Here is a 16010-nt window from a genome sequence, read left to right as displayed (position 1 = left end):
ATGTATTTTGTAGTTTGTTTGCTCTTGTTTTCAGATTCAGGATAACATACTGCATACAAGACGGAAATGTTCAGAGGAGTTCTGAGCAATCAACATTATAATAATATCTCAATTCCTTACGATTCTGTACATCTCCATCAAACACGCATGAGGTCAGTCAATTCTCTGTGCTCAAAGAGATCTATAAATACACTCAATTAAAATCCTAATGACCTAACACAGAAAACCTCATCAAAACTAGCCCCGATTACCACAAAAACACCCTTCACTCCAATTAAACACCAGAAATAAGACGAGCGCGGCCAGATTCTCCTCTTCTGCTTTCAGCACGTGTTTTAACATCACTTACATACTTTATTTGTAAACATTCAAGAACTACTATAATACCCTCATGACCATCATATACAGTAAATCAGGACAACGTTCGTATAAAGACAACGTCACATATCAAAGGTCATTGGCAACTGGAATGATGCTGAAAGTTTGGCGAGATTTGCTTTTCAATATACATTAAAAATGGGAAAACCTTACAATGACAAAAAGTGTGAATCTCACAAATGCTGTCAGGATCATACTTCAATCAAAACTTCTTATAAAAATAAGAAATTTTAAAATTGAAAAATATTTAAACATCAATTGTTTTAGTTTTAATGAAATATATATATATATGTGTGTGTGTGTGTGTGTTTATAATAATATTAATTAAATTTTTATTAAATGTTATAATATTTTGCATTATGCCACTGTTTCATGATTTCCTATTATTTCCAATAATTCATGACTAACACATTTATTATTTTTAGTTGTAAATATATGCTGTTGTTGTTTATTTAACACTTTAAATTCCAAATAATAATAGTAGTAATAATAATAATAATAAAAGGAATATGAGTTTGTCAGGAGAACACCAATGCAAAAAAATATTAATTTAATTTGTATTCAATTCTATAATATTAAATAAAAAATATTAGTTTTTGCATTAAGTTGTTTCATGACAAACATGTTTATTTTTGTTATATATATATATAAACATCTGTGAAATAATATTTTGTGAGATTCACTGAAATACAGGGGACAATTTTAAGTCTTAAACACAGTATTTTCATTTTTTTCATCTCATATAGACGCTAATACTGCCAAAATAAAGTCTGCACTATGAAAATAGCAACAATACTGGCAATAAGACCAAAATGCAACAATCATAATTCAATTAAAAGCATACGGTTTCACACAAAGCCTTTTAAAAGAACAGTAGGAGGTTTCATATTGCTTCAAAGGTTGATCATGTCAGTATCTTTACAACACTAGAAATCTGAACCGTCTTTGGGAGAAACAAGGAATTTACCACGTCAAGTATCTACAGGATTATTATGAAACTAGGTGACATGAATACTGACTGTCATGCAAACCATTTTAAGAGGTTTCCCAGTCAACGGGAAAAGCAAGACTTTCATAGTTCCAGTTTAGTAGTTTTAGTTTCTGACATGAAATAAAATAAGCCAGCATGGGGCACAGAAATCCCTTTAAAGACAACAGCTACTGGAGGAAACCTGTGTGTGTGTGTGTGTGTTGATCGAGAGGTTTTGGCCTCCTCTACATCATGGCATCTGAAGAATCAGCAGCGTCCGTTGGGAATCAGCGGATGAGGTGTCTGAGGATGGTGGGGCGAGTGAACGGCCAGCAGTACTCGTTTGGAACAGGTCCGTTAACGTTGCACTCGAAGAAGGAGAACATGGGGAACCAGATGCGCGCGCGGCGGCTCTGCTGGTAGGCGCGAGTGTTGGCCAGCGTGTGGTAGTACAGGAAGAGTCTGGTGGTGATGTAGAAGGCGATGAAGACGTCGATGGAGTAGTGTTCGTGTGCCGCCAGGATAAAGAAGATGCCAAAAAGGTTGAGGACCCAGGAGAGCGTGTGGATGAAGTTCCAGCTGCGCGGCGTGTCTGCGGACAGAGAGGAGGATCTCAAACACAATGCTCCTCACAAAACCACAGGAATCAGTGGCTATTAGGGGTGTGAACCTACACTGGTCTCACGGTTCGGTTCGATTGCGATTATCATGTTCAATATCATGATACATTGACAATGCACTGCATTTAAAATTTTAATTCACATGTATACAATTTTGTCAATAAATACAAGCAGTCAGATATAGAAACTGAACCTGACATGGTTTCTCAAGTTAGTGGTATTACCCCCCTGCATATTGTATTTGTGCATGACATGATTTACACACAGCGTGTATCTTCTGCAGGTCGTGCATAAAAGCCGAAATGTGCCCAGATGTCACCTTTCAAAGTAGTTGGAGCATATTTATGCGAAATTTATGCGACATATGACGTCAAAAAACGGTCAGTATGTTATAATCGGTTATGGTCTATTACTGAACTGATACCGAATCATCCTCGTCTGCATCAGATGCATCGTAGAAATTAATTAATTTCGACACCTCTAGGAGCTGTTTTCACTCACCTATTTTTATGCACATTTTGGGATATCTCCTATAAAAAAAACAACAAAAAAAAAAAACGCTGTATGGAAATGCCAAGATGCACATAAAAAAAAACATATGCGTTCCTAAACAGAAAAAAAATATAATATGACTGCATTTCGTCTGTGTGCTCTCAAGCTTGCAATTTATTGTATACAAAAATATTATATACAGTACAGCGCCTTCTACTACACTGCAGCAATTTAACATTTTTCTTCATGATATTTAGCACAAGTTAATCAGGAAGTGATGATTTTGTTCTCTTCAACTCACTGGATGGAAACAGAGCTTTATTCGCAAATGTTTTATGCAATTTTGCATATTTAATTCATAACTTTGGATGGAAACATAGCTATTGTGGGTAACTTACACTCAGTGACGAAGAAGTTGAGCATGGTGAGGACGACGGTGTGTCCGCTGAACATGTAGTCTCCACACGTCTGCACTCCGGTCAGCGTCATGCCAAAACCGCTCCATATGGCCACGGCACGCTGCAGCTTCGCCCACATGTCACCGTATATCTGACACGGACATAAATACAGAGAGAGACGGCTTATTATGACAAAGGAGTTCATTTTCAATAGAGTTTTCAGTTAATAAGTCAAATAAGCATAAAAATACACCGCACACAAATAAGACAAACAGTCTTTTATCTATAATTTAGGTATGAATGGAATGAACAATATGTTTAACCAACATTTTTCACATTTTATTTAGGTCATACTTTATTAAAAAAAAGAGAAATATTACTCTAAATGAAAGTGTAAAATATTAAACATTATGGCAATTATGGTTGTTTTGGTTTTAATTGAAGCAGTTTAATATAAAAACCATATAATAATAATAAATTAGGATAAATGTGTCATGAAAACAATGTTACAATGCAAAAAAAATATTTATGCAACAAAAATGTTATACTGTATATACACATGCTTTTAATTTAAATTGTTTAAAATAAAAATAGTACCATATTTATTTTTACTCACATTTGAATAAGTATTCAGAAAATTTATAATGACAAAATAATAATAATAAAGGGGACATCATAATGCAAAAAAAGAGGGCCAGATTATTGCAGGGTGTTTTTAATCTAATAATTAATTAAATATCTAAAAATTTAAATAAATAATCTTACAATTAAAACCATTAACACTTACAAAAAGATGCAGCATTTTATTTGTTTAGCTGTATGTCAAGTGACAATTAAGTGACATCAGCAAACTATGCACATGCAAATGTGTTGATTCAAATATTAATATTATTTTTATTAATACAAATGTAAGGGAATCGAAATAAATATTTTAGGACCAAAAATAATTGCAATGAGGCATAGGAACGTTGACTGGAGAAGGAAAACGCTTCTGGGATCTGCTTCTCCATGAAGGACACATGCAATGCAATCTCATCGTCATGCAGCCTATCCTTCAGTACAGTCTTCATGTAGTTTACTGGGTTATGAATCAGAGAGAGAGTGTGTGTGTGATGATGTCCGTACCTTCCCAGTGCACTGCAGGTGTTGACCCGGGACAGAGAGAGACGTCACAAACATAGTGATGCAGCGCAGCATGAAGACCGTCCCCATGAGACTACACAACCGCCTCAACAGGATCGACCTGACAGAAACACAGAGTCAGGGATAAAAGCCTCTTTGATGGCCTGACCTTTGCTCTCTGTGGGCATCAGATGAAGAGATTGTAGTAATTTTAGAACTATTAATTTAATTTTAGTTTCTGGAAATCGAGTCGTATCGATTTTATATTCGTATGATTAATGGATATTAATAAAAACGTTGAACTTATACCTTATTAACGATACCTCATTAACGACTTGTCCAGCAAGCATTACAACCAGTATGTTTTAACAATTCAGATTATTCCCGTGGAATTGATTAGGTAATTTTAGCATAGGTAACGCTATCTATAGTTTAAGACTTGAAAATCACACAGCACCAGACAAAAGATTTCTTAATAAATCAAAGTTTATTTGCTACTCTACAACACTATTAAGCTGAAGTAACACAAAACAGAATACGTACACACACAAACACACACAGTTTTGTTGAATTGTTGCGTGATGTCACTGGGGATCAGTGTTAATTTTGGCAGGCATTTTTGATTTAGTCTTAGTCTTTATCTTGAGACGAAAATGCTTAATAGTATTAGTCACATTTTAGTCATTTGAGTCTTTCATAGTTTTATTCGACGAAAAGTCATTGCATTTTTATCAACTTTTAGTCATTACTTTTAGTCAAACTGCAGTTACCAACATTTATTTTGGTAGCTATTTTATATGTAGTATTCAAACAAAAATAGTCATCAATACTTCTCTCTTTAGACCAAATCAATTAAGCTTAGTTATGAGAAATTTGAATCAAGGATTGAATTTGGAAAAACTGGAATCAATTTTCATTTTTTGGTAGAGATATAAATTAAACTCATTTTTCAGATACAGTAGGTTTACTTAACAAGTATACATTTATTTAACATCTTTTGTTGGTTAACATTTATGACAGATAATTAGGAATGCTGTCCATTTAAGACGGAAGGTATGTATGTAATAGCCTACTGACATACATTCAGTTTTAACCACCTGTTTAAGCTCACTTAAACCATAACGGACTGTATTTCCGTGAGATGCTCTACATGAGAGACATGAGGACTGCTGTGTGTGTATGTGAGCACTGAGAACTGATCGCGTGCTGTATGAGAACTGAAGAAGTGGAGCGTGTGCGAGAGAGAGCACTTCTATCAGCGCGTTTCCGCCTATCACACCTTCACTGACTTTAAGTTAAACGACAATGAATTGTGACTCCCGGGAAAAACAGGACGTCTGGTCACCCACTCCCTAACCCTTCAGGTGCTGAGGCCATTGTTTCCGATCGCTAGTTCGCGTTTTGGTAGGCTATCCGTCCACTGCGGCTGCCATGCAAACGCCCCTTTTCCAATGACAGAGACACACAAGGCAGTTAATTTAGCCTATAGGATGTATTTTGAATGTCCGGTAGTCCTCAAATAACATTTTAGTCCCATCTCGTCTTGTTAACGAAGACGCGCATAAATTTCGTCATAGTTTTTATCATCAGATATTAGTTTTAGCTCGTCAACGTCTCGTCTTAGTCACAGAAAAAAGGTTCGTTGACGAATATTTTTCGTCGTCGTCTTCGTCGACGAAATTAACACTGTAATGCGACTTTTATTTATGGTAAACCGGTCAGGAACAACATTGAAGGTTCTGTTCTAAATCCATTTCAGATGTTCCCTCAAATTTATCCTGGGTTTTAGAGGTCTCCTGAGATAAGGAGATTTAAGGGCAGGAAATCGGCCAGCCAGTCAAATGCAGATGCATATGTCTTAACTCCTTAAGAGTTAAGGAAGTCTTAACTCTGCTAAGGAATGTGCCGTCTTAAAATTATTTTGTGTGTGTGTCCTGGTCTACTAGGCACTACAAGATGCTGCTGCTGTTGGTGGCCAAACCTAATATTCTCAACACACATTCCTGCTACTATTGTGCATGTTTTACTGGTGCATATTATTCTACAGGAGTCTTCATAATCTTTCATTGAAATATAATAATTCCCTCCACCTCTGAAATTACTTTCATTGCACTACTGTTGGAAATGTTTTGTTTGGCCCAGGAAAAACACACACTAAGATGTTATTTATGCCAAAAGAGACATATCATTATTTTAAGATTCCTGAAAATTGTGTACAAGTTGTCCCATTTTGGTGTCTTGATGCTTGGTGCAGGATTTTAGTATTTTATGCAATAAATTACATACAACAGCTTTAAAAATATATGCACGCATGCATATATTTTGCAAGTATATATTGTGTGTATATATGCATGCATATATTATAAATATGTGTGTGCATATGTTTGTTACCTGTGTTTATGAAGCAGCAGAACTAGCAGCCAAACAGAACAGAGGATCACGCCACAGGCCTCAGCCATCGCAAACGCCCAGGGGATTCTGGGTACACTGGAGGGAGAAGAGAAGCAGGTGAAAGGTCATAAAGAGAGACAGCAAGCAAAACACAATCCTCCTCCAAACAGATGGTGATTTATGCTGTTATTTTATGATGTTTTCATGCTCATCTTCAGCTGTGAACTAACCACGTCCTGTGGTGCACGATGGAGAAAATTATCATCATCTGCAAACCTCTAATGGGTACAGCTCACCATCAGAGCGGTTTACTTTTATTTTTGCTGCCAGAAACCTCAATCATCGGCAAACGAAAAATGTTGAGTCAGATGAGTTTTAGGGGTGCTGGAGCACAACTCAAACCTGGCATCATCATATTTCCTAGGCTTTTGATGATATTCCTATCAACATTAATTAATGTATTTTCTCTGAAATGGCTAAAAGAATAGATTTTAATGCAATTAGAGCAAGCCATCCCAAACACTGATTAATGTTCAATTTTTATTAAAAAGATTAAAAATCTAAAAATATATTTAAAAAGTTAATAATTTTACCCACACTTCTCTAATGACAGTTAATGGTCATGTAACATGACGCAGTTATTTTGATTTTATTTTGAAAATAATTATTTTCGTGTTAAATTTGAATATTTTAATTAATTATTAGCTTTTCATCCAATCACCAACCCCAGTTTGGGAACCCTTCATGTTCAGGTCGATTCAAAAAATGTAATGCAAGAACCGTTTAAACCGAATTAAAGCAGAATCCTAATGGAAATGTAAAACTATAAGTGACTGATCTGGGCTGCGTTTCCCAGGAGCCTCGTGAGCTGATCGCAGAGAACAGTGGCTCAAACTGGCTTATGATTCTTTCAGGAAATACAGCCTTGAGTCCTATGCAAGTAATAGAAATAGTGCTAGTCATGTGAAGCAGAAATACCCAACAATATTGGAGAAAACAGGCAATTTAGGTTTTATTAAGAACAACTGCATTTTTCTTATTTCAAGATGGCAGACCATGTTTTCTGTAATACATTTAGAGATTCAAGAAAAGCCAAATAATTATATCGCCCGCCTTTTACAACACGCTATGCATTAGAAAAATTCCTATAATGTCTTAAAATGGTTCACATGTGCAGTTCACGACCATCTGATGGACATGAAATCGCTAACTACAGTGAGATTGCCTGGCTTTATGCAACTTTTGGATATTGTGTAGTAGGTTACTTTAAAGAACTTAACACTTTCATTCATCAAGGATGCATTAAATTGATTAGAAGTGACAGTAAAGACCTTTATAATGTTACAAAAGATTTCTTTTTCAAATAAATTCTGTTCTTTTGAACTTTCTATTCATCTGCGAATCCTGAAAAATAAAAATGTATCACAGTTTCCACAAAAAAATTGGGCAGCACAACTGTTTTCAAGATTGATAATAATCAGAAACATTTCTTGAAATGTTCCTTCTGAAGGATCAGGTGACACTGATGCTGAAAATTCAGCTTTGATCACAGAAATAAATTAAAGTTGAACAGATATTCACATACAAAGCAGCGATTTTAAATAGTAAAAATATTTCACAATTTTTCAGTTTTTACTGTATTTTTTTCATCGAATCACCTGTCCAGGAAGATGTCCGGCAGCGGCGGGTACGTTCTCATGTCTGGCACTCGCTCGTGGACGATCACCATGACGAAGGACGTGAAGCCGAAGACGAAGACCACGTAGACGGAGCTGATGATGGTCTTCCAGTACTCAGGGTCCAGTCTCCGCGGCTGCTGCTTGTATTTGCCGTTGTTGTACTGATGATACTGATCGCCGCTCAACGTGTCCAACACGGCGTCGCAATCCCGCACAGATTCACCGTTACACAACCAGTCCACTCCACCTGAAACACACAAACTATTTCTGGATCACTTTGTATATTTTAAATAATTAAGTAAACAGAGAACAAGACATTTAAAGAAAAATGACCTTGAATGAAATGAATTGTCATTTTAATCAACCACATTCATCTAGCTTTACATTCTGAAACAGCTGAAGTTGCTAATAATGAACAAAAGTTTCTTCAATCCCATTGGAATAAATTTATTGACTAATTATTTTACTCAAATTGAGAATGAACTTTGTAAATACCATAAAAGTTGTTGTACTTTAGCTGTTTGTATAGCTTGAAAGTTCACTTAAAGTCATCCTATCTTGTGCAAACGCCGTCTAAAAACAGATCCACAGATCCGACTTTACTTACGTATTTTAACCAAATAAGTAGGTAAATAGCAAACAAGATACTTAAATGTCAGAAAATGACCTTCACTGAAATTAAATAAAATGCTGCACTATTGAAATTGTCACTCTGGTATAATTTTATCAACCAAATTCATCTTTTTTACAGTTAAAAGTTGCTGATATTTTCTTAAATCCTATCAGAATAAATTTATTTACTACATATTTCACTCAAAACTGGAATTGAACTTGGATAAGTACCATAAACATAGTTTATAACTTTATATGTTTATGTATGGCTTCAGAAGAAGTTGGAATATAGTGCTTAAATCATATGGACTGTCTTTTATAATATATTTTTTGGAGCTTGACATATTTTTAGCAATAGTAGCCTACTTAAATTATTGTGTTATGCTTTATATGTTTATACAGTAAAACCCCTGAAAGTCCACTTAAACTTTATTAAATGTATCTTGTTTTACAGCTAAAGTTGTCTAAATTTTTCACTCAAAATTGGAAAAGAACCTGGAAAAGTAGCATAAACTTATAATTTATATCATTTGTGTATGGCTGTATGGCTTCAGAAGACTTGGAATATAGTGCATAAGTCACATGGACTGCTTTTTATAATACCTTTATGTTATTTTGTGTGTCTTTTTGGAGCTTGACTTTCAAATTATTGTGTTTTGAATTACTGTGTACTGAAAGTCCACTTGAAGTCATCCTCTCTAAAGCAAACGCCTCCTAAAAATGTGGATTTTACCATTACAGTCCATTCCACCTGCACAACATAAAACACACCAAACTGGGAACAAACTTGACAAAAACAGGAACAGAAAGAGCACCTGTGCTGTTCTGAGGCGAGTGTCCGTCGTAGGACAGACCGAGCTCCTCTAACACATCTGCGTTCTGCTTCTGCAGCTTCCTGAGAGAAACCATCAGCCGTTTAATGTCTCCCAGGACCTTGAGCTCCAGCGGAGGAGAGCGCAGGTCGTACTCGCTCAGCGTCAGCAGGCTGGTTCCGTCCAGACGGTGTTTGTTACACAGAAGGTCCACGTAGTCGCAGAAGCCCTCTTCACGCAGCCAGCGGCCCACGTGCTTCGGGGTCCAGTGCCGGATGCTACCGGCCATGTCTCGCTCGCGCATCCTCTCACAGGAACTGAACACAAACACAAACACTAAGAACAACTTTTGTGTCATACACAGTAAGAATTCTCTTCTGCTCACCAAGCCTGCATTTATTTAATCCAAAATACAGCAAAAGCAGTAATATTGTGAAATATTTTTACTATTTAAAATAACTGCTTTCTATTTCAATAAACTGTATATTAAAATGTAATTGTTTGCTGTGATCAAAGCTGAATTTTCAGCATCATCAAGGATGCTTTAATTGAACAAAAAAGATGATAAAAGGCATTTATGTTACAAAAGCTTTCAGATAAATGCTGATCTTCTGAACTTTCTATTCATCAAAGAAACCTGAAAACAAAATCTACTCCGCTGGTTTCAACATAATAATAATAGTCAAGTCACCTTTATTTACAATACAGATTGTGTCAAAGCAGCTTTACAGTATTGAATAGGAAAATAGTGTCAATAATGCAAAAAAAAAAAAGCATATTAGAATGATTTCTGAAGGATCATGTGACACTGCAGACTGAAAATTCAGCTTTGATCACAGAAATAAATTACATTTTAAAATATATTCAAATAGAAAGCAGTTATTTTAAATGGTAAAAATATTTCACAGCATTACTGCTTTTGCTGTATATTGGATCAAATAAATGCAGGCTTGGTGAGCAGAAGAGACTTCTTTATAAACATTAAAAATCTTACTGTTCAAAAACTTTTGACTGGTAGTGTATGTGTAAATAACAATAACATATAATGAGCTATTCTTCATCCTTGCACCACCTGCGTCTTCATCCAGATGTAAACTAGCACATATGATGATACTGGAGTAAAACAGGCCACATTCACAGCATAAGATCTCATGATTGTGCTCTACTACGGATCTGAAGCACTGAACCCCAGCTGTGCTTCTTGGCTTGAGCTTTGATTATCTGGCCAGGTACCAGCTCGTTCATTAAGGATCAGTCTGAGTAAGCAGTATTTTTTAGATGTGAAAAACTGCCTCTTAAATGCACAAGATGAAAATCAAATCACAAAGTGCATCCACAAGTGCCAATTGCTGACGTCCGACGAACTGTGTGGCGAAAACAATGAAAAATGGCAAATTTGAAAGAGTAGATGCTGTGGATGCAATTGTTTTCAGAATAAATTGCAACACACAGCTGAATACTTCCTGAAGTCTGCTAGTTATTGCCTCTGCTAGCACTGAAACTCATTACATTTTGCAAGATTTCTTCATATGTTCCTGCTGTTTATTAAGATTCATTTTAGTTTATGCTGAGTTAAAATAAAATTGAACACATTCACATATGCAATCTTTGATCATATTCCGAATTAGGAAATAGTTAGAATGCAGCCCGACATGAATTATGATTAGATTCCACGTTGCTACTGTGTGTTCTGGTCCAAGTCATTGCATTCATTTATCACGTGAACAATGTCATGAAGATCAGACTTTGCACTGACACATTATAGGTCAATTACTTAGCATGGAAGAAAAATTGTATTTGCTCATAAATGCAAAAGAAAAATATATATATAAAAAATAAAATAATAATATTGGCATTTTGAAAGCACTGATTCTCAACCATAAGGGGCTCTGAAGACTTAAAATTATTTAAAATAAGACAAAACAAAACAAGCATTAAAATAAGCTAAATTAATTAATTAATTTATTTAATTCAACCCCTTAATACCCGTTTTGAGTTGAATCTCATATAACTTAAATTAAGTTGAAATTTGTTAATTGTTTTAAATAGTTAAAGAAATACATTTCTTTAATCAAAGAAATAATAATAATAAAAATTGTGACTTATTAATCACATAGATTTTGGCAATTTTTGTTATGCGAATATATATATAATTTTTTTTATTCAGGTAGAAATAGCGAGTAAAATACCCAGTAAATCATGGACGACTGGAAAAGTTATGCAAATGCATCGTTTAAAAAGAATCCAGAAGAACATTCGGCTCTTAAAACTTCTGGAATCCTGGAACGGAATTCAGAACTTCTGGAATCCTGGAACGGAATTCAGAACTTCTGGAATCCTGGAACGGAATGGTCAGAAACTATGACTGTCGGCCTTCAAATATTGTTGTGGACAACAAGAAGGCAAAAAGGTCAAGAACCGCTGGCATAGAAAGACTTCAAAAAGTAGGTCTGAATGCATCTTGCTCTGTTCTGAATCTCGGTTCATTAGCTCTCAGAAAACACTCAGCGTGTCTGTCTTTTCCCTCTGGACGTGTGTTAACTCTGCTCCGAAGCAACAGATCCGTAATGCTTAGAAACACAACCACACTTCCACAAACCGTCGGAAGGCACAAGCACATTTTCCACCCAATATAATGTTTTATTTTAACACACCACAGGAACAGAAACAGGTCTTTTTTTGCTGAAGTCTCACTCACAGATGAAACACAGAGCCGTTTGTGCTGGCAGCAGTGTAAGATGTGAGGAAACATCCTCTTTTCCTGATTGAAACAGCCACAGATCTACTGACACATCAGTAAAACACGTGCTGACCGACCGTCTAACAGCTTTGCATCATCATGTGTCCTCAGTCTTATGACAGTGCACTGACTATAGTCTTTTTCTCCACAAAAAAGAAGCTAAAATACAGCTTTAGGAACATGCAAAACAGAGATGCATGTGAATGAAATCACATCTGAATGTCTGCATCAGACTTTGCATAGTTTAAACAAATAAGTAAAGAGTAAACATCATTTAAATGTCAGAAAATGACCTTCACTGAAATAAAGACTGGCCTACTGCAGTTGTCACTGGAGTTATTTTATCAACCAAATTTATCTTGTTTCACATTCTAGAACAGGTAAAGTTGCTTATAATAAACGTTATTTTTCAATCCCATCAGAATAAATGTATTTACATACTTATTTTACTCAAAATTGGAAAGGAATTTAGAAAAGTATACCATAAAAGTAAATCAAATAATTTGTATGGCTCCAGGAAAATAATACATAAAAGTTAACGGCAACTATTTTTCTCACGATTTTTTTATTTTTTTAATTTATATCTCTATTATGTCTTTTTTTTTTTTTTGCATTTCGGAGAAAAAAGTCCGAACTGTGAGATACAAAAAGAATTGCGACATATAAACTCAATTACTTGCATTTGCGAGATATAAACCTGAAACTCTGAAAAGTCTGAATGTAAGACATAAACTTGCAATTAGAAAATAAGTCAGAATTGTAAGATAAAAAATTGCAGTTAGCTTTTTAAATTTTTTATTCTGTGGGGGAAACATAAAAAAAAAAGTCAAATGTAAATTTTTAATTTTGAGCAAAAAAGTCACAATTCTAAGTTTATATCACAATTTTGAATAAAAGTGTAAAGACAAAAAATTTGCAATTTTTTTTTTTTATTCCATAGCGGAAACGGGTTGACAATAAATGAAAAAGGTCCAATTATAAACTATCATTCCAGCTAAGACTAATTAGTCCACTAGTCATTCACTCAAACCTACTTGATTTTTAAAATCTGTTCTTTTGCACATCAACATTATCACAACAGAAGCCACGCCCAACGCTGTCAAACCAACATGTAGCCACACCCACCTCTAACCACGCCCGCCACTAACCACGCCCTCCCGCAGCCAATTTATTGAACCTTTATTTAACCAGGCAACTTAATTAAGAACAAGTTCTTATTTTCAATAACAGCCTGGCCCAGGAAAGCGAAATAAGGCCGTGTTATCAGACACAAGAAAACAACAGTAAAGTAATATGAGCCTGTCAGTGAAGTACCCTTAGGTATAATTATCTCTCTCAGCTCGTTACACTAAGGACTTTAATCAATACCCGATACAGAGAAGCTGGCTGATAAGGAAAAGGACCCAGTACCTGCCACACACACACACACACCTGTTAAAATAACACTGGAACCTAGTGAGCTGTCTACTTAGAAAGCATTTTACACTAAATGTTGTTTAACTAGGCTAGATTAACTAGATTTAACATTTTAAAACAGTTCTCCGACTGATATCTGAAGCTTAAATGAGGGTCTGACTGGCTTATAATCATAACACAAAATATTAAAAATCACTAAATGACATAAATATTCAGTGTGCCACTTTAAATCAGCAAATGTCTTTGAATTAAGACACTAAATGACATGCATTTGTCATTCCCACTCATAAACCTATCAAAGCAATGAAAACGGATTCATACGCCAGTTATAATTCATCACTCTGGTATTAATATGATATTTCAGACGCATGTGAGTGTGTTAGCATGCTAGCGGTTAGCCTGCTGCGCTTCACTTACGTTACACATCAGATTCTTCAGTCCCAGTCGCGATTAATCTCCTAAATATCACTCTGTCGGGACATCTGAGGTAAATCATCGCGCCCTGAAGCAGCGACAGATCTGACAGCTCTGTGTGTGAATACTGCAGATGAGGTCACTTCCGCCGCCGAGCGCATAGCGACATCAGCTGGCCAGCGGTGGAATTACAGCGTCCGGCGCTGCTGGCTTTCTCAATGTCTGAAGTCATGGCTTCTCAACCTGTTTAGTCAGCTGAACAGCTTTAACTTTAATTTGTTTAATTAACTGTAATTATTTCTTTAAAGCACCATTGTCTAAATGTGGTTGGTGTTCATGCAAACTCACTGGTGATTGTGCACTTACTACAGGGTGTCCTGGGACCTGGGTGAACACTAGTGCATTGCTAAATGTTCATTTTAGAAGACCAGCAGCAGCTGCTCCCATCACTTCAGATCAGTGTATCCATGATGCACATCTTACCAGAGAGACGCAGTAGACGTGGAGGCTGTGTTTGTGGTCATATCATAGACACAGAGATCCATGATGAGTCTGTCTAATGGATGAATACTGAAATCATGTGGATGAAGTTTGGCCCGGCCTTTTCCTGGGTGATATGTGAGTTATCACTAAAACTAAAAACACTTTCATTACTTGAAATAAAATAGATTAAAACATTTTATTTTAGCTAGTTACCAAGCAACATTTTTCATTTCATGAACTAAAATAACTAAAACATACTGAAATTAAAATGAATAAAACCTGTGCATCAGTATTATTTCAGTATTGAGATACTATTATATATATTTTCATGATTTTATTTATTTTGAAAAATATTATATTAATATTTGAAGTTGTTATTTTTTTATACTTTTAATTTTAGTTAGTTTTAATAATTTTTGTTGTTTGTCTTTTTGTCGTTTTTGTTTAAATAAAAAATTCATACTAAAGATATTTAAAAAAAACAATAGCTAATAAAATGACAAAATAACTAAAATAAAAATGGAAAAAAATTAAAGTTTTAGTGTGTGTGTGTATATAAAGTAATATACACTGTGAGTGTTTTATTATATTATATTATTATATATTTTTTTTTTTAATGTTTTAACAGTTTTTAAAATTATTATATTTGTTTTATTTATAATAGTTATTTTAGGACATCAATTAAAAGGGTATATATAAATAAAACTAATATAACTGTTGAATTGTAAGCTGTATTTCAAATATTATGTACCAAGCTAGACCGCATTTTTGGCCATAATAGGCAAGTTTTGCATTACCAAATGTTTATAATAATATTTCACTCAATTAATTCAATAAAGAAAATTTGGTCATTTACTCCATGACATATTTACCTTGCGTCGTTACAAAACTGTGTAAACTAAATTTATGTTTGGGTGTTTTGTTATATTTGCCCACAGATATTTATTTATTTGTTAGCTTATTTTTTTTTTGTTTTTAATTCACTCAATTTTTTTTTACTGGCATTACCAACGTTTTAGAATAATATTTAAAAATAAAAAAAACATCACTTAATGATAATAAAAAGAAAATTCAGTCATTATTCGCTCACGCTCCTATCGTTACGAACTTGTGTAAACAGTAAATTTTCTTCATTTTTTTTTTAGTTTTGTACATTTGGATGTTTTGTTATATGTGCTCACAGATATTTATTGATTGATTCATTTTAATTTTTTTTACTGGCATTACCAAAATGTTTAGAATAATATTTCTTAAATTTCAGAATTCAGTCACCCTCACGACGTTCCACACCAATGCGCGATTACACTGAAGACTGGAGTAATGACGCTAAAAATTCAGATTTGATCACATGAATAAATTATACTTTAACAGATATTCACATAGAAAACAGTGAAACTATATTTTTGATCAAATAAATGCAGCCTTGATGAGCAGAAGGGACTTCTTTCAAAAGCATTAAAACTCTGGAGGTGTGTCTCGTCTG

The 16010-nt window shown here is 34.8% G+C and overlaps 1 protein-coding gene across 1 annotated transcript; it reads right to left on the bottom strand.

The window, feature by feature from the left end:
- Nucleotides 1-1112: 1112 nt before the first annotated feature.
- On the bottom strand, nt 1113-14165 carry LOC306857571 (sphingomyelin synthase-related protein 1-like). The gene is made up of 7 exons (XM_079397572.1): nt 14048-14165; nt 9478-9791; nt 8030-8297; nt 6372-6467; nt 3984-4101; nt 2859-3009; nt 1113-1940 (listed from the first exon to the last, which is right to left on the bottom strand). The coding sequence occupies exons 2-7, from the start codon at nt 9776-9778 to the stop codon at nt 1636-1638; spliced, it is 1239 nt and encodes a 412-aa protein (XP_079253698.1). The 5' UTR covers nt 9779-9791; nt 14048-14165; the 3' UTR covers nt 1113-1635.
- Nucleotides 14166-16010: the final 1845 nt, after the last annotated feature.

The sequence above is a fragment of the Barbus barbus genome, assembly GCF_936440315.1.
Source record: "Barbus barbus genome assembly, chromosome: 38".
Classification (NCBI taxonomy): domain Eukaryota; kingdom Metazoa; phylum Chordata; class Actinopteri; order Cypriniformes; family Cyprinidae; genus Barbus; species Barbus barbus.
This window is presented reverse-complemented; position numbering and strand designations above follow the sequence as displayed.

Excerpts from the sequence above, each read along its gene's own strand:
- LOC306857571 (XM_079397572.1), bottom strand. The coding sequence starts at position 9,778 with ATGCGCGAGCGAGACATGGCCGGTAGCATCCGGCACTGGACCCCGAAG. Across the intron at positions 6,468-8,029 it reads CCGGACATCTTCCTGGACAG|TGTACCCAGAATCCCCTGGG; the intron begins GTGATTCGATGA and ends TTCTCCCTCCAG. Across the intron at positions 3,010-3,983 it reads ACCTGCAGTGCACTGGGAAG|ATATACGGTGACATGTGGGC; the intron begins GTACGGACATCA and ends TGTCCGTGTCAG.